Consider the following 17,458-nt stretch of genomic DNA (forward strand, 5'->3'; position numbering starts at 1 on the left):
ATCACTACTGATCCCTCAACTGAGTCCCATAGCAGGCAAAATTCGACAATGCCTCATCAGATTGTGGATGAACTGGAAACTGCACAGGACAATATGAAAGAACTCAAAGCATCCCAGACTATGATTACTACGGAAGAAACCAACACAATGCCCTACAATGTCACCATTGTTGACCCTGAACCCTCTACCAATATTGCAGGTGTTTCATCAGACCATGCCGATATCTCTAGATCCGACGTCTCGAAGTTGAAGACACCAGAGATCACCACAGCCCCATCAGAGGTCTCGTTCGACGACACAATGTCAACGAGATCTTCCAGCTCTAGTCTCGGCACCGAGATGACAGGCCCTCCTACCACAGATGAGAAGGCTGAAGACCCCACCGAGTCCAAAGTCTCTGAGATATCGGAGAGGATCTTAGATGTCATTCTGGAATACTCTCTCAACAAGTTCGACAGCACCGCCGAGCTCCACAACAAAGGCAAACCCAAATTCCTTGCCGTCATCTCACGCTTCGTCACAACACGGCAAAAGGTGGTTATGTGTCTGCCAGCATTCCCGTTCAAGTCGGCCAACAAGATCGAAAAAGTGCTGGGTAACCTCCCCGACAAAGCCGAAGAAGTATCGCTCGCTAGACTGAACACCATGTGTACCACTATTGCTGGTTTCTACGAGCCGGGTGCCCAGTTGACAATCATCTCAGATGGCCTCGTTTACAATGGTTCGTCATCCTCTGCATCCCGCACTCCAAGTAAAGTGGACGATGTATGGACATATCACTGACACGTTTTTTTATTTAGACTTACTGGGCATCTCTGACCTTGAGACCTGGCGCTACGGTTCAGCACTACGAGCCATGGCCCAGAGCAAGGGCTTTTCTAATCTCGCGTTCTCCCGTCTTCAAGACTTGGTCGCTGTAAAGAACCTCCCCAATGACCTTAATGAGCTCACGTACGTTGCCAACGCAACCAACTTCCGTCGAACCCTATTCAACAAGTACGGCCGGGACGGTGATCTCGATATCGACCACGAGATCGCCACTAATATGGATACTCTCGGGACTTATAAGGGGTACTGCCGCTTCCTCAAGTCAGACTTGCAGCACATCTATGGTCCGGCCAAGAGTTCTGCCAAATACAGGAAGGACGTCAAGTATCTCGCCAAGCAGCTCTTGATCAGAGGATATGTAAGTCTCTTCCCCACTTCTCTAGTCATTCCGATGCCTCGTCAGGACCATGTAGCTAACAGGATCTCTTTGATCAGTCCTTTGCAGGAGCCGTTAAAGCGCGCTTCCCGGAACATTTGCGTCTAAGTATCCATCAGTCTACAGGAGAGCATAAGATCTCAATCAGCCTGCTCAACACTAAGAGCGGCTTTACCACGCCATGGCATTGTAGCGTTGCGTTGATGGAAGACGGAGAGTGGCTCAGCGGTCTTGCGGTTGACTTCAAAGCAGATCGGTTGTTGGAACTGGTCGAGGAGGATGGAAGGCCTAGTTACTTCAGAGAGGTCGCCCGTCAGAGACCGTACTTGACGGAGAGCGCGAAGCCTCGTATAGTTGTCAAGCAGGAACCACAGGCCCACAGACAAAGGATACGCGCATAACAAGCCCATCAGGCGGTTGGGCAGGTCGAGTTGTGGCGGACGTTAAGGCTTTGATGGCTACTACAGCTTGATGTGGGGGATACCATCTTTTACGAACTACATAATGCAGGACAATTTTATAGACTTTTGGGAACTTACAAAGAATGAAACAAGATATTAACTGACTTGAAAGTGTTAAGTATGAGACGCACCGATGTATCTTATGTCACATCTCAACTGCAGTACTTAAGCACTTTCTAGAATTTCCTTGTCATTCATATAGGCAACAAGCAGGAGATAGTGACTAAAAATACTCAGAAGTTTAAGAGGCTGGAACTAAGTCTACACAGCCTGGCAGTTCGTGGTACAGAAACGTAGCCGTCTGTAGCTAAACTGCAAATCTTGTGAGATGTCTTCTGCAGCACGTTCCACGGACGTTTGTACAAAACCAACCAGGAACCAAGTCAGTCAATAAAGATACGAAACCCTCATCAGCCATACACTTGAAGCTTTCATGCATGTTCGTTTGAGTCAACCTTTAGCAAATCACTGGTGATATGGAGAAAAATGGCGTTTTTACCATCATTTCAGTTTTGAGAAGATATACTGAATATGACCATGCCTTGATAGCTTGAGGTCTAACGTCAATAAACCCTACATTACCAAAATTCACTATTTTCCTTGTACTAATAAGTTGAATCTATCGTGTTTCTTTAATTCTCTAGCGCTAGCGTATTCTCGTTCTTTTTTACAATTCCAAGTTCTCTTCCACTAACTACCGAGAATCGTGGCAACTGCTGCAACACTCTCTTAGCCAGGACAAAACAAATCTACCTCTTAACACTCTGTTGTTCATCATGAGATCTTGATGCGAGTCGAAATATGCCCCTTCTTGGTCTGCAACACAACCAAGTCATGGTCATACGTAAGGTCCTCAATCGTAGTCTCAAAAAGCTCGGCTTTAGGAATAATTCTGAAAGCCATCAGAGCGGCCATGATATAGACCTCACACAGCGCAAGACTGAAGATACTTGTTAGCATGAGAGCTCTGACGTAGACATGTCCTATAATGGACAATAGGAAATAATAAATCAAACTAACCTCTCGCCGACGCAGACTCTAGATCCCTTTGAAAATGAGATGAGGAATTTCTGCAGCGCATAATCAGGCTTGCCGTCGGGCAGAAGCCATCTCTCAGGATCGAACGCGTCAGGGTTAGGAAACAGGCGTGTATCCCAGTGGTTAATCATGGCTGTCATGCTCACAGGCGTGCCTCGCGGGATCACATATTGCGTCTTGTCATCTTGACTCTTATAGAAGAGCTCCTCCTCGCGTGCAATACGAGCTGATCGACCTGCCGCGCCAGGCTGGTGTCTCAAAGACTCTTGGACAAGAGCCCAGAGGTAGGGTCTCTGCTCAAGCTGCGCCCATTTGAGATTTTTAGGATCAATACCTTCGAGGTCTTTCATCAGACGAGCGTAGATCTTGGGCTGGTGAAGCATATGAAATGTCATAACAGTAAGGATAGCCTTTGTTGAGTTAGTTAGGAACATTCAACCTGTTCATTGTCATGAGCGAACTGACCGCAGTGGTTTCTGTTCCAGCGAGTAGAAAGACAAATCCCTCGCCCGAGAGACGAAACATGCTCTTCTCCTCTTCAGGCAAAACGTTGGAGTTGAGAATCTCGTTAAAGACACGGCCCCCATCAGGGTTTGCCAGCGCAGTCTTGATGTATGCTGGAATGACGTGATTCATCTGGTGCATAATCCTCTTGACATCCTCGCCCATGTAGTCAGCGAATATGGGGAGGACATCAGCTAGACGTCTAGCCAGCGCATTATGGCGCACTGTTCATAGTCTGTTAGCATGACTGTAAAGGAAAAGAGTAGCAAGGGCTGTGTACTCATGTAAGTAGTTTTCAAGAAGGATGAAGTCCAAGTTCCAAAGTTAGGTTCCCAGCCCTCCTGCGCGATAAAGCCCATGGGCTCTCCGAATGCGTATTGGGAGAAAACGTCGGCAGTGTAGCAGTTGAATGCACCCTTAACTTCAAAGGCCTCTTTTCCTGTCCAGCGTAGCATTTTCTGGATGAAGAGCTCAGCGAACTTGAATACTTCCTCTTCGAGCTTGAGGACCTGTCCACGTGAGAAGAAACGAGCATGGGCAGCCCTGCGCTTGCGGTGGAGCTCGTGGGGTCCAGCTGTGCCGGTCGCTTGTGAGGCTGGGCCAGCACCTGCAATCTTGAGGTGATGCTGCCATTTGTCGCGGACTAGAAGAGACATGTGAGCAGAGGTGCCCCCCTCGAGACCAGAAAGCTGCAATTAGGAGACTTACTTCGGCCTGGCTTTCCAGTGTAGATCTCATCTGCAAAGTAGGGGTCACTGCAGTGAAGTTCATCAGGGCTGACGCGAACGATTGGGCCTATGGTTGTTAGCATATCACAGCTTTGTCTGGCGTTGGCCCTGTACTTACCATATTTCTCATGCATCTTTTCTATCCTCCTGCCATACCGGCCTTGGAGGATCCAATCATAGTAAGCCTCATAGACGTATGAGGCAGCGGCAATCTTTGGACCAGGGAACTTGGAGAGTGGGTGGAGAGGAGAGATGTTGTATAGCGCTAGAGCGACACGGTAACCGAGCCAGAGACCAGCGAGACTAAGCAGCGCCGACGGACTCACAAACCGCTTGAGAGCGATAATATTAAAGTCATCCATTTTTAGGAAAACATGCCCCGATGATGATCTTGAGACAATGGAACCAAGCACGAGAAGTCACAGCACAAATGGGACATAACACAACGGTAATGTTAACGGAGTCTATATATCGATTGTGTCTCTACTGAGATGACCTAGAGAATCTACTAAGCGCTACCCATAGCTTTCAATATGCGGCAAAGTCCCGAAAGTGGGACTAAGCACTGCCTCTAACTACGTTTGTGTTCGTGCAATTCTCGGACTACGCTATAGCGGTGTTTGACCATTTTTGGACACCGCCGGCTTGTCCACACTCTGCTTACTCGTGCGCTAAAAAAAGAATAAAAAGAAAGACAAAGAGACGGTCCTAGTGACACTGTAATACGTAGGATTGCTTAAATTAGCATAGAGTGAGGACCTGTAAGACACTGAGTCTTTATCCCTCATCATTTAAGTTTTTCTTCTCAAAGGGCAATGACAAATGATCATTGATAAGGAAAGCATGTCTTGTGACAGATGGAAGCTGGTATCAAACGCTGGTTTCATGTGGGAATCTCAAACACCATTTTCACAATTTAGGTTGAATACTCGTACTCTATGCGATGGGTGCATGACTCAGTCGACAATGCATCTTTATTGGCTTACTGCCCTTTTGACATACCCTGTTGAGTAGGACAAGATCTGTAAGAAAGTATCGGTGCCTGCAGGTCTTTTCTTTCTATTGGATTATTAGTTACTCTTGTATCAATTTCGGGTCTACTTGAATGATAAAGACTTTTTAGTTTACTTTTGGATCTTGCCAAGAATTATGAGCTGTTGAACATGGCGTAACAATCTACAAGACGTCGTGTGTTAATTTGTACGACTAAGGCTTTCCATCATTTCAAGAAGAAACGAGATGATTCAAAACAATAAACTCTCAGAAAGAAAATGATATTCACGAAAAGAATGTACGAGTGCATCAAGAACAGTGGTAGCTTTTTGATCAGAAAATTACATTGTGTAGATCTTGTGTAGTATTTATGACTTGACTAATAAATCTAAGATCTTCGCTTGACCTCCAGTTTTACTCCCGGATCGGCAAACAACTCAAAGCCAAACGGCATCAGCTTGGGTGTGTATCCCTCAGCTAATCGCACATCATAGTCGAGCAAGATGGTAGCAATCGCCGTCTTCACCTCTGCAACAGCAAAGAACCGACCTGGGCAAATGGGTTTACCAATACCAAATACGAAATGATCTTCACTCGTAGAAGTAGCAGAACTAGCGTATGTCCACTTTCCACCTTGCCCACGAAGCTTCAAATATCGGTATGCATCAAAGCTGTCTGGGTTATCATATACCTCAGGGCTGCGGAGACGGGACATGTAGATTGAGAGAGCTGTGCCTTTGGGGAGGTACTGGCCGTTGGGTAGAGTGACTGGTGATAGGACCTGACGGTCGAGATTGACTGTAATATGTTAGCACCCTGATATGTAATGCTGGAGAGCGTGGTTTCGACTTACCAATGACAGCAGAGTTCATTCTTTGTGTCTCCTTGATAACACTGTCGAGCAAACGCATATTCGTCAACGCAGCAGGAGACCATCCATGCTCATGAACCACAGCTTCAATCTCCTCTCGGAGGGGAGCAATCAAATCGTGAGCGCAAATCTCAATGATGGTCTGTTTCAACAACTCCGAAGTAGTCACCACAGCAGCCATAGACATTCCAAGCTGAGCGGCAACAGGATCATAACTCTTACCAGCCGCGATATCATGGAACCAGGTTATAGAATCGTCATGCTCTTCACCATTAGCAACTCTCTTGGCGATGTTCTTTTCTAAAACATCTCGCGCGCGCTTGACTTCTGCTCTGCAGTTTCTGCAGGCTGGGAGGAACCATTGTACAAGAGGTCTCATGAATCGCGGAAACATTCGTAGCGAACGAGCCGCGAGGAACACGGTCATTCCGTAGTTAGTACTGACTTGTTGCCATGTCTCGTCGCGTGATAGCTCTTCGCCAACAAAGACGGACGCGGACATTCGGCTGATGAGGCTGAGACCATCCTTAGCCCAGTCGACTGCCTTCCAAACTATTGGCAATCAGTTGATGTTCACAGTGCAGAAGCTACATGCTCAATACTTACCATCACGCTCTTCAGGCCAAACTGCCAAGATATCTTCCTGCACATTGTTGTGGAGCTTGCTAACATCTAGAAAGCCTCGAGTTAGTGCGAATGCAGCAAGGGCGATGAGTATGACTGGACTTACGAGGATTCTGGACGAGCTTCTTCTTGATGACGTTGGCCAAAAGCTTGTTGGGGTCGGAAATAGCTGCCGTGCCATTGAATCCAGCATAACCTGCAAAGAAGTCCTAGACATTGCCATCAGTCAATGGTTCATGGAATAACCTGAAAACCAATTTCTCTTACCTTGCGCACTAACGGTTGATGATCAAGTTGGGGACCATGGCGTCTAATCCAGTCGAAATGGTCGGCAGGAAGAATTAATCTGTCTCCCACCAATGTGATCATGCGAAAAGGGTTTTTGAACTATTTTGTGGTTAGCATCTCTTTCTCTAAACAAGACGTGGCGTTGTCGCACCTTGGCAAAGCCTTCTTTAATGAGGCCATCCGCATTAGTGACAAAGGCAATTTGAGCCTTGATCGACATAAAATCCCAAGAATATTTGTTGATGACCGGGATCTTGTCTCTTGGCGAAAGTAGTACTAGACATGATAGAACGAAAATGACGGCACCGGCAGCGACAAGTCCAGCGCCTTCAGGAGTATACTCGCCCACACCTAGTGAGGTGATATTCTTGCTGAAATCCATTGTCTAGAATGTCGTGAAACTGTCTTAGCAAGTTGACACAAGATGAGAAACCCTCGTGTAAGGGATATTTATATTGACTTACCTTTGACAAACATGCAGTGAGTACCAATATCGTACAACGTTGAACAACCGTACGAAGCATCACAAATATCAGTCATCCAATTGGGACATTATTTAATGTAATAAGCCTTAATGCTTCACAAAGGGAATTAGTGGGCATGCTCAGCCGTGTCTTACTTGCTCCGGGGTATGACCAGAAGGAGGAATATCCCATCTCACTCACTACGGCACATGTAAGGCAGAGTTCGTTGTCGTTATTGGTGGTATGTGTTCATGCCGGGTAGGACGGGAACAAAGCCACCAAGAGTAAGCAACATGGGTCAACGGGGAGTTGCCGCTTCAGGCCAGGTGCCGTTATCTACCTACCTAACTCACTTAGTACTAACGTCACAAGGGTCCGAGGTGAGATGTGGATACAGAGACAGGGGAACAGACAAGGTACCTCAGTGGCCTCTCAGGGTCTAGCTACACCCGCCATGATTGTCCATTGTCAGACAGCTTGTGTGTGACCTTTTGTTTTATCACTCAGAATCAGCAATATTGTCCAACCATGCCGCATGGGAAACTGTGCAGTGACAATTTACTTGCAGGCCTTTGTCCCTCCCGCTTAGGTCCCAACATGGGTCTTTCTGTTTTCCCTTTCTTTTCCATCTCTTTTGTTTTCTGTCTTACCTTTTCACAACCGCATCCTTCCATTCCTCATTTTCGCGCCTGAAGAAGCTGGTCTTCTTTTAGCCCGACTTTCGGCAATTGCCAACACACCATACTAAGACTAAATGCCGTGATTTAATTAGTTTGAAGATCACTTTAGCGTCTAAACTGGTAGTGGCCTACAGCATTTGAGCCATCCACTACGTCCTGGCGAGAAGGATTCCTGGACATTTCACTGCCTCTTTGACGACTAATCATCATCAATCGAACTCAAATATCCAGCACCAAGATCCAAAGCGAACTGCTCGCAGTCGCAGTCGCTGCAATGGGCCAACCGTATATGCGCCTGCCGGAAGATGGCCATGACAGAAATGCCAGTACCAGCAGACTTTCCACGAGCGCGCATATGGCAACAACCACGCTGCAGGTCGGCGGTATGACGTGAGTCAGCGCCTTTTATCCCTTCATTTATTCCGTTCTTGATAGCTAATATTATGATGTCTAGATGCGGTTCTTGCACATCAGCCGTCGAATCCGGCTTCAAAGGCGTCGATGGTATCGGAACAGTCTCCGTCAGTCTTGTAATGGAGCGCGCTGTCGTCACGCATGACCCACGAATTATGCCCGCCGAGAAGATACAGGAGATAATTGAGGACCGTGGGTTTGACGCCGAAGTTCTATCAACAGACATTCCCAATCCCAACACCAACTTCTCTGACGAGAGCGCTGCGAGTCAATCCGAGCCTGCGACAACCACTGCGACGACAACTCTAGCGGTGGAGGGAATGACCTGTGGTGCCTGCACATCCGCTATTGAAGGAGGTTTTACTGGCGTGGCCGGCGTTCTCAAATTTAATATTAGCCTTTTGGCGGAGCGGGCCGTTATCACGCACGATGAGACAAAGATTTCTGCCGAGCAAATAGCCGAGATTGTTGAGGATCGCGGATTTGATGCTACCATTCTATCCACACAGCGCGACTTGAGTTTCCAAGGCGAAGACACCGCAACGGCTCAATTCAAAATCTTCGGCTGTAAAGATGCGACTACTGCTCAGTCATTGGAAGAAGGCCTCATCGCTGTTCCAGGCATTCGATCCGTATCTCTCAGCTTAAGTACGGACCGTCTAACAGTCGTTCACCAACCCAGGACTATAGGGCTTCGTGGTGTTGTCGAGGCTATAGAAGCGCAGGGTTTGAACGCTCTTGTTGCAAGTGGCGAAGATAACAACGCGCAGCTGGAGTCACTGGCCAAAACACGCGAAATTACCGAATGGAGGAGGGCATTCAAGATCTCACTCTCATTTGCTATTCCCGTCCTCCTCATTGGAATGATCATTCCTATGGCTTTCCCAGCGATTGACATTGGAAGATTGGAACTTATTCCTGGTCTTTTCCTCGGTGACTGCGTGTGTCTCATTATCACATTACCCGTCCAATTCGGCATCGGCAAGAGGTTCTATATCTCTGGGTACAAATCTCTCAAGCATGGATCGCCGACAATGGATGTCCTCGTCGTTCTTGGCACGACATGTGCTTTCCTCTTTAGCGTTTTCTCCATGTTGATCTCAGTCCTTCTTGAGCCTCATTCGAAACCTTCAACAATCTTTGACACAAGCACTATGCTGATCACATTCATCACATTATCTCGCTGGCTGGAGAACCGCGCGAAGGGACAGACCTCCAAGGCATTATCTCGCCTTATGTCACTAGCCCCGTCAACGGCTACCATTTATGCTGATCCCATCGCCGTGGAAAAGGCGGCTGAGAGCTGGGCAAAGTCATCTGAAGAGCCTTCAACGCCCAGGACACCTCGGACTCCTACAGCTGGAGGCTCTGCTTGGGAGGAAAAGGTTATCCCGACAGAGCTGCTCGAGGTTGACGACATTGTGGTCATCCGGCCTGGCGACAAGATTCCTGCCGATGGTATACTTGTCCGCGGTACCACATTCGTTGACGAAAGCATGGTTACAGGTGAAGCTATGCCTGTACATAAGCTTATAGGTGATAACATGATTGCCGGCACTGTCAACGGTGACGGACGCGTTGATCTACGCGTTACTCGGGCTGGCCATGCTACCCAACTAAGCCAGATCGTCAAGCTAGTCCAAGATGCGCAAACAGCTCGCGCCCCAATTCAAGAGCTTGCTGATAAGCTAGCCGGCTACTTCGTTCCCATGATTCTTATCCTTGGAATGAGTACCTTCCTTGTATGGATGGTCCTATGTCACGCTTTATCCCATCCTCCTGAGATCTTTCTTGAAGATAACAGCGGCGGCAAGATTGTGGTATGTGTCAAGTTGTGTATTTCTGTCATCGTCTTTGCTTGTCCCTGTGCTCTTGGGCTCGCTACACCTACAGCTGTCATGGTCGGTACGGGAGTTGGAGCCGAGAACGGAATTCTGATCAAAGGAGGTGCTGCTTTGGAACGTATTACCAAGGTCACCCAAATTGTCCTTGACAAAACTGGCACAATCACCTACGGAAAAATGAGTGTCGCCAGCACAGATCTTGTTCCACGATGGGCCGGAAGTGATGCCACTAAGCGACTGTGGTGGTCCATCGTAGGTCTAGCAGAGATGGGTAGCGAACACCCCGTCGGCAAGGCTATCCTCGGCGCTGCAAAGACCGAGCTGGGTATGGGTCCCGAGGGAACTATTGATGGCAGCGTCGGAGACTTCAAAGCCGTTGTTGGCAAGGGTGTCACTGTCACTGTCGAGCCAGCTTCCACAAACCGCACCCGATACATGGTCCAGGTCGGTAACCTCGTCTTCTTGCAAGACAACGGTATCGATGTCCCCGAGGACGCTGTTGAGGCTGCAGAAAAGCTCAACTTGTCGGCCGGGACAGGCAAATCTCAAGCCAAGAGCACTGCCAACAGCGCTGGAACCACCAACATCTTCGTTGCCATCGATGGTCTCTACACAGGCTATGTCTGTCTTTCTGACAAGATCAAGGAGGATGCTGCAGCCACTATTGCCGTTCTGCACCGTATGGGCATTAAAACCTCTATCGTGACAGGCGATCAACGGTCTACTGCACTCGCCGTCGCCTCCGTTGTTGGTATTGATGCCGAAAATGTTTTCGCTGGCGTTAGTCCCGATCAAAAACAAGCTATCGTACAGGAGATCCAGCAATCTGGTGAAGTTGTCGGTATGGTTGGCGACGGCATCAATGACTCCCCAGCCCTTGCTACAGCTGACGTGGGCATTGCTATGGCAAGTGGCACAGATGTAGCGATGGAGGCAGCAGATGTCGTACTTATGAGGCCAACAGAGCTCATGATCATCCCCGCCGCTTTGGCCCTGACACACACCATCTTCCGTCGAATCAAGCTCAACCTCGGATGGGCATGCATGTATAACGCTGTTGGTCTCCCGATCGCGATGGGCTTTTTCCTTCCTCTTGGTCTTAGCGTCCACCCCATCATGGCCAGTCTTGCGATGGCGTTTAGTAGTGTGACGGTGGTGGTTAGTAGTCTGATGCTTAATTCATGGACAAGGCCTGTTTGGATGGATGAGATGGCGAAGAAAGATGGTAAGGAGACCACGGCGGAGAGATGGATGTTGGGACGGGGTGTTGTTGGATGGGTGAGGGAGATGATGGGACGTAGAGGCAAGGTGGAAGAAGGTGGGTATGTGCCGTTGCAGAACATGGAAGGATGAACATGTAAGCACTGTCTTGGACGACAACCTTTTTCCTTGAGTGATCTAGCAGAATAATCTTCTATGTTAGAGTATATAAAGCTAGATTAGATACACGATGTTAATTGTTAATCCCCAAAGGATCTAACTTAAAATCAGTAACACAAATTGGCGGATTGAGTGGTGGCGCTAGGGAAAACAGACAGCGTGAAGTGTCTATAACTAGTCCTTTGGATCCCAGCTGATAACTTATCGATGAAGTAATATTATAGCTGCTGTAGCTCCTGAATATTTCTACTAGGTCTTGTTATTCTTAAACAACTAATAGGAAATAATTGATTAACTTACCCAATATATCTAGCAGGCAGCGATGCGATAACAACATATAGAGTTAGATGGCTTATTATTGTCTGCATAATAAGGATTTTCAAATTTTCCGCCGTTGATCACGTGCGAAGGATGATCTGATTCTGATTCAATTCGCGAGGCTGCCTGCAGTTCAAAAATATTTCGTAGGCGGCCAACAACAATGAGTGGGAAACTTGCGGAAGACTTCGCAGCGTTTCAAGTTGCAGAAGAGGGGCAGTTGGCCCGGTTGCAGGTGAATTCTTCTTATCCCAAAATGACTTGACACAATACTTATGCGTTATAGCGCCTGAGTACTCAACTTCAAGACTTGGTTGGCCGGTATGATGACGTGGTCCGCGATCTTGAGGCTGAGAAGACTGCGAGGCGTTCTTCCCAACAGGACGCAGAAAAGTCTCGCGCCAAATATGAGGTGTTACAACAATCCATGGTACGATTCAGTCTTGACATATTTCGCTTGACCTGACCAGTTATAGGAGCACAGTTCATTTGTTCTAGTTTTAATCGACGCTGATGCCGATTCATATATTGTATGCAATCTAGATCTTTGACATCACTATTTGTTGACTGGTTTAAGTTCAAAGACAAGTACTACGCTACCGGTGACGGTGGTAAAAAGGCGTCACTTGATTTACGCGATGGAGTTCGCAGCTTTCTTCAAACAAACAAGCCTGAAGAGGCCAATTACCCCATTTTCATCAAGGCGTATGCCAATGAGCATAGCTTGTCCCAGTTTCTCGTTGCATCTGGCATTATTAAGGCGCCCCGCGATCTCGTGGAGTTCGCAAAGGACTTCACGCAGGCATCCGAGAATACCGATTTTGTTCTAGTTGGAAGTGGTAAGGATCGGGCAGATAAGAAGATTCAAGGTAAGCGCCACATCTCCTTTCACATCTTTGTAACTAGCTTGGCTCACGCAAGGGCAGGTTCTTTGAAGCAATTTGTCCGAAATCCTACTTGCCGTCATATCATCTTTGGGGCTTGTCATGACAATTCTTATGTGCGACTGTTAGAGGACTATGTCCATGACGATTCCGTGGTTGATCGAGTTACTCTTCTTCATGGTTTTAGCGTTGGGTGGGAATTCCGTGATCTGCCGTTCAAATGTTTCAAGATGGAAGATGTTTTCCAAGTCGCGCCGGCGCAGAACATTGCAGTAACGCCACAGCAACTGGCATCCGTTTCGACGTCTTCGACCTGGGCGTCCACAGTAGGGTCAAAGGGGGATTCAGGCTCTCAAAACTCCAAAGTAGCCAAAACAGTACGGTTGAACTCTGCCGGACATAGAATCGATGACCCTCTTCGAACAGCCAATCAACAAGCTTTTGACAGCTGGAAACACAAGGTTGGCAAGGTCGGCATGCGATATTGTCGGTTACACCACCTGCTTGGGTCGTGCTCAAAAACTTCCTGTAAGTATTCCCATGGTCCACTGTCAGAGGACGAAAAGTTGGTTTTTCGGCGGGAGATCCGGATGGGAGTGTGTAATGCTGGCTTACAGTGTCGTGATGTTGCTTGCCTATACGGTCACAATTGTTCATGCAACAAGACTACGTGCAAGTTCTCTCAAGAAATGCATAAAGTCGATGTTTCTGAGGCTAAAGCCTGAGGATATTTTTGTTAGGAGGGAATGGTTGGATATTGGTTAAACTTATGGGTGGGAAGTAAGCCTCGTTATCTCGCTCCTCATCAGTTAGGCCAGAGTTACTGGAGAGACTGTTCAACACAGAAACGGGCACTTCTATGCTAGTTTTACTTTTTGTTTGTTTTATATTCGAATTATCTGCTCAACGCCTTCTTCCAACAATCCGTGGCAAACGCCCATGGAACATGTCTTACCACTGACGTTGTGAAAATTCAAGGACTCAGTCTAAGAAAGGAGAAGGCAAGTCATAATTTCCAAATTGGATTAACCATGCAGTCATGCCCAACCTGTTTTCACGGCCCTATCCTGCACAATAATTTGATATCTGAATGATCCGGTTAGTCGGCCGGTTACAGCGGAAACATTTGAATAACAGAGAATGATAATATTCTACTAAATATTATCTCGTATAGCTACCCTACCCAAGCATATAATGAAAAAAAGTGCTGTATTTGTACTTCTGCGCTAATTAGTATCTCTATTTTTCCTACAATGAGCTTGTCATGCTTAAGAATGATGAACTCAAATACTCTATATATATGTTTTTGTAAACTTAATACAACCTAGTCTATCCTTTAGTAAGTATGCCATGTATAGAGGTAATAGGAAAAAAATAAGAAGATAAAAGAGAAGCATTCCAAGCTGGCTTGCGAAGGTTAGATTGACTGAATCTGGAGACACTGGAATGCTACCACATCCAAAACTAGCCAGGAACAACTAGATCGTCTATTGGTGCCGGCTTCGTTTAACCTTTTTTGAGAATAGTGAATTATCATTGGTAGAGAAAGGCGACTTGCCGGTTGTCTCGACCGATGGACAAGGTATGCATGACTAGCACGCTCTGTGCCGTAACGCCCCAGGAACCATGGCTTGTGTTCCTGCAGTCTTTAAAGAGGCAAACCGTCATAATGATGCGAGCTCCTCTTCCATCCTTTTCTAGGTCACGATAATCTTGCTACGATTGACAAGGATATGAACCACTATCATTGACCTCAGTATACGGTTACCTGACCACGATGAAAGCATCTACAACACTTCAGTTATTCATCCTTTCGATTTTGTTGTCTTTCAACCTTGTTTTAGCGACGGAGCCGACAACTGCTACAAATCTGGAAGATGCTCCGGAATGTGCTGTAAGTATCTCATTGATCTTCCCAACTCTGGCAATTTATTAAGGGGCTTAGCTCAAATGCTTTGCTCAATTGGTAGATGAGCCGACATTTTCAGAAGGAAACAAGAACATATTATGCCATAATGCAGTGATCAGCAATGAAGCTGCTGGGTGTACGCTCATCCAATGCAGCATGAGAGATCTATTTGGTAAAGTGACCTCTTCATCCAAGCTGCCATGATATTTACGCCGACATGCGTTTCTATTCCGGAAGCCGGAGCTAACCGCTCATTTGTTTGCCACGAGTAGACTTTCTCAAGATTGAACAAGCAACATGTGGCAGACCCGAACTTGACAACGACCAGAAGATCAGGAGCCTTGTGTACACTATTCTCGGTATCGTTGTCGTTTTGGTTGTCTCACGAATTGTAGTCAAAATGCAGCGAACCCAATCATGGGGAGCTGATGACATTACCATCATCGCAGCAGCAGTGAGTTCGCACACGGTGCCTTGGAAGCCAAGCCATGCTAACTCGATCAGATCTTTACAGTTCTCCAATGTATCATGATGGGCTTGAGTAGGTCATTCATCCAGTATTTTACTAAGTAACAAACTGACAAGTCTCGCTGAAGTGACCTTTAAAGGTTTGGGTCATAATGTTTGGCTGTTCGATGACAATAACATAACGACCTTCTACATCGTAAGTCCCTTGAATGAGAACCTGACAAGTTCTAACAAACTTAGTATCTCCTCATTGTCCAATATGCATACGTCTTGAGTCTGTGCCTCGTCAAATTGTCAATCCTTTTCTTTTTCCTACGTACCTTTCCCGATCAAAGATTCAGAACCTTGGTAAAGTGGACAATCGGCTTCAATATTCTTACTACTATCATCTTCAGTATATGCGGCGCACTTCAACGACAACCCGTATACTTACTATGGGAGGGATGGAAGGATTTCCCACCAAAGGGCACTACCTTGAACATCCCCGCGATCATATTCTCGCACGCCGCTATTAATATCGCTTTGGATGTCTGGATGTTCGTTCTTCCTTTAACTCAGCTGTATCATTTGGGTCTCAAGCCAAAAAAGAAAGTGGGTGTGATGCTTATTTTTGGTGTTGGAATATTGTAAGTGTCTTTCTAATCGTATGAGTTACTTCACTAACAACAGTATAGCCTTATAGTAGCCAGTTGTATTCGTATCCCATACTTGATCGGTTTCAATAGGTCATTGAACTCAACATGTACGTACTAACCCACGAATCAAACACACATTCTTACATAGATACAGCCGACTCTCAAGGATTTATTGTCTGGTCCAACATCGAGTGTGGTGTGGGCATCCTCGTCGCATGCATGCCGCACATGCAGCCAGTCTTCCGTACCATTGTAGCTCGAGCACGATCATTGAAGTTGCTTCCAAGTAAGTCAAGCGGTGGTGACGGCGTGTTTGTCCAAAGAGGGCTTAAGACCATCAAAATCACAAATGCCGGGGGAAATACCATGCGTACTGATGGAACCACGTTGGTCGGGGATGATGTGGAACTCAATGATTCGGGGGCAGTTTTGACTTTGACAGAAACTACCAAGTCGGGGAAGCAGAAGGGTGACATTTGTGATGAACGTACCTCGGGGTCAGTAGGGTCGGGAGAGGATGGATATAAAAGATAGGCAGTAAAGCTTGTTGGAAACTATAAGTACTCAAGACGCCTGGTTCGACCATTTGAAACAGTCCTTATGGTAAGCAAGGACCTATAGTCACACTTGGTGATAAGTTCCGTGTGCAGGGGTGACTGGGGAATGGAGGAATCTGGAAAGTTCAAGTCAACGACAAGGGAGCCCGAGGCCAAACGCTGTCTCGGTATGAATACGCGGGTCATGTGACCTTCGAACTATACTCCTGTTGTGGTTATCAACTGGACATAAGTACTCAAAGTAGATCTGACAACACGCCAGTGAACTCTAAGGCTATTCACCAACTGAAGCCGATCTAATATTTCTATCAAGCGTCAACTCGGTACCAGTGTCCATGCAACCTTGACAACACGCTTGGCAATGCGAAGGTATCATCTTTCTTCTTTTTAGGAAACGAGTTGACCAACAGTTACCCCCGCTTCTACTTTTGTTGAGAATAAGGTTGCTCTAAGAACCCTATCTTCTGTGGTGAGGCTGCGTGAACCAAGATATCAGACCTCTAGACACACCCGCATAAACTGCTTGGTTAATATTATATGTAGCCTAAGAGAGATTCTTTGGTTAGTGCAATGCGTGTAAATAACACATAACAAAAGAGAAATAGAAAAAGCCAGGCGACTTGTGAACACAAAATTGAGGATGTTTCTATCCAAGTTTCTTATCACTCTTCCACCATCATACAACCTTGACATAACTTCAACACAAGAAAAGCAACATCGGTCTGCTATTACACTATGGACCATCCTTTTGTTCTAGGGGCCATGCCTGGAGATGCACCAGGATACACTCTTTTCAAAGAGGACAGGGTTGGGTTTTAGAAGCATCTGGACTGTCCTCTAAACAGTTGTTGAGATCAGAAATGTCATCGGAACGGTTGGAATCGATTTATAAGCAGTCGAAGGAACGGTCAGCTGCGATGGAGAAGTCGAAGTCAAACAAGAGTTTCTTACAAAAGTTGAAAAGAAATATATCAGCCAGAGCTGGACCCTCTTCTGGGCACAATTTTTGACAGAGGCTCCTGGAGCATCAACACTATTTGTCGAACTACCTGATTCGACTTACTTCAAATAACACCAACCACCAGCAGATGACCCTCTCAGATACATATTCAGATCATACAACCCAAAGTCCCAGAGAACCAACAGAAACGACATGATCGCCGGTCAAGAGGCTTGGGGACAGAAGAGTCTTCT

At 46.7% G+C, this 17,458-nt stretch overlaps 6 protein-coding genes across 6 annotated transcripts; 4 read left to right on the forward strand and 2 right to left on the reverse strand.

Moving 5' to 3' along the window:
• Nucleotides 1–48: 48 nt before the first annotated feature.
• Nucleotides 49–1,605, forward strand: FSST1_009829 (Pyoverdine/dityrosine biosynthesis protein-domain-containing protein; the record flags this gene model as incomplete). Its single annotated transcript, XM_083226836.1, has 3 exons — nucleotides 49–721; nucleotides 801–1,186; nucleotides 1,249–1,605. The coding sequence occupies 3 exons, from the start codon at nucleotides 49–51 to the stop codon at nucleotides 1,603–1,605; spliced, it is 1,416 nt and encodes a 471-aa protein (XP_083085790.1).
• Nucleotides 1,606–2,439: 834 nt separating this feature from the next.
• On the reverse strand, nucleotides 2,440–4,297 carry FSST1_009830 (cytochrome P450; the record flags this gene model as incomplete). Its single annotated transcript, XM_083226837.1, has 6 exons — nucleotides 2,440–2,605; nucleotides 2,686–3,113; nucleotides 3,169–3,431; nucleotides 3,488–3,850; nucleotides 3,916–4,002; nucleotides 4,054–4,297. The coding sequence occupies 6 exons, from the start codon at nucleotides 4,295–4,297 to the stop codon at nucleotides 2,440–2,442; spliced, it is 1,551 nt and encodes a 516-aa protein (XP_083085791.1).
• A 1,019-nt stretch (nucleotides 4,298–5,316) lies between these two features.
• FSST1_009831 (cytochrome P450) lies at nucleotides 5,317–7,093 on the reverse strand (the record flags this gene model as incomplete). Its single annotated transcript, XM_083226839.1, has 6 exons — nucleotides 5,317–5,726; nucleotides 5,782–6,351; nucleotides 6,406–6,471; nucleotides 6,530–6,632; nucleotides 6,691–6,810; nucleotides 6,863–7,093. 6 exons carry the CDS (start codon nucleotides 7,091–7,093, stop codon nucleotides 5,317–5,319), a joined length of 1,500 nt encoding a protein of 499 aa, XP_083085792.1.
• A 1,036-nt stretch (nucleotides 7,094–8,129) lies between these two features.
• FSST1_009832 (E1-E2 ATPase-domain-containing protein) lies at nucleotides 8,130–11,466 on the forward strand (the record flags this gene model as incomplete). The annotated part of the gene is made up of 2 exons (XM_083226840.1): nucleotides 8,130–8,245; nucleotides 8,310–11,466. 2 exons carry the CDS (start codon nucleotides 8,130–8,132, stop codon nucleotides 11,464–11,466), a joined length of 3,273 nt encoding a protein of 1,090 aa, XP_083085793.1.
• Nucleotides 11,467–11,974: 508 nt separating this feature from the next.
• On the forward strand, nucleotides 11,975–13,420 carry FSST1_009833 (uncharacterized protein; the record flags this gene model as incomplete). The annotated part of the gene is made up of 4 exons (XM_083226841.1): nucleotides 11,975–12,046; nucleotides 12,098–12,241; nucleotides 12,288–12,341; nucleotides 12,389–13,420. The coding sequence occupies 4 exons, from the start codon at nucleotides 11,975–11,977 to the stop codon at nucleotides 13,418–13,420; spliced, it is 1,302 nt and encodes a 433-aa protein (XP_083085794.1).
• A 1,052-nt stretch (nucleotides 13,421–14,472) lies between these two features.
• Nucleotides 14,473–16,241, forward strand: FSST1_009834 (CFEM domain-containing protein; the record flags this gene model as incomplete). The annotated part of the gene is made up of 8 exons (XM_083226842.1): nucleotides 14,473–14,589; nucleotides 14,641–14,776; nucleotides 14,877–15,058; nucleotides 15,109–15,145; nucleotides 15,201–15,268; nucleotides 15,313–15,698; nucleotides 15,747–15,814; nucleotides 15,856–16,241. The coding sequence occupies 8 exons, from the start codon at nucleotides 14,473–14,475 to the stop codon at nucleotides 16,239–16,241; spliced, it is 1,380 nt and encodes a 459-aa protein (XP_083085795.1).
• Between the last annotated feature and the right edge of the window lie 1,217 nt (nucleotides 16,242–17,458).

The sequence above is a fragment of the Fusarium sambucinum genome, chromosome II (assembly GCF_050947815.1).
Source record: "Fusarium sambucinum isolate potato_lamoka chromosome II, whole genome shotgun sequence".
Lineage (NCBI taxonomy): Eukaryota > Fungi > Ascomycota > Sordariomycetes > Hypocreales > Nectriaceae > Fusarium > Fusarium sambucinum.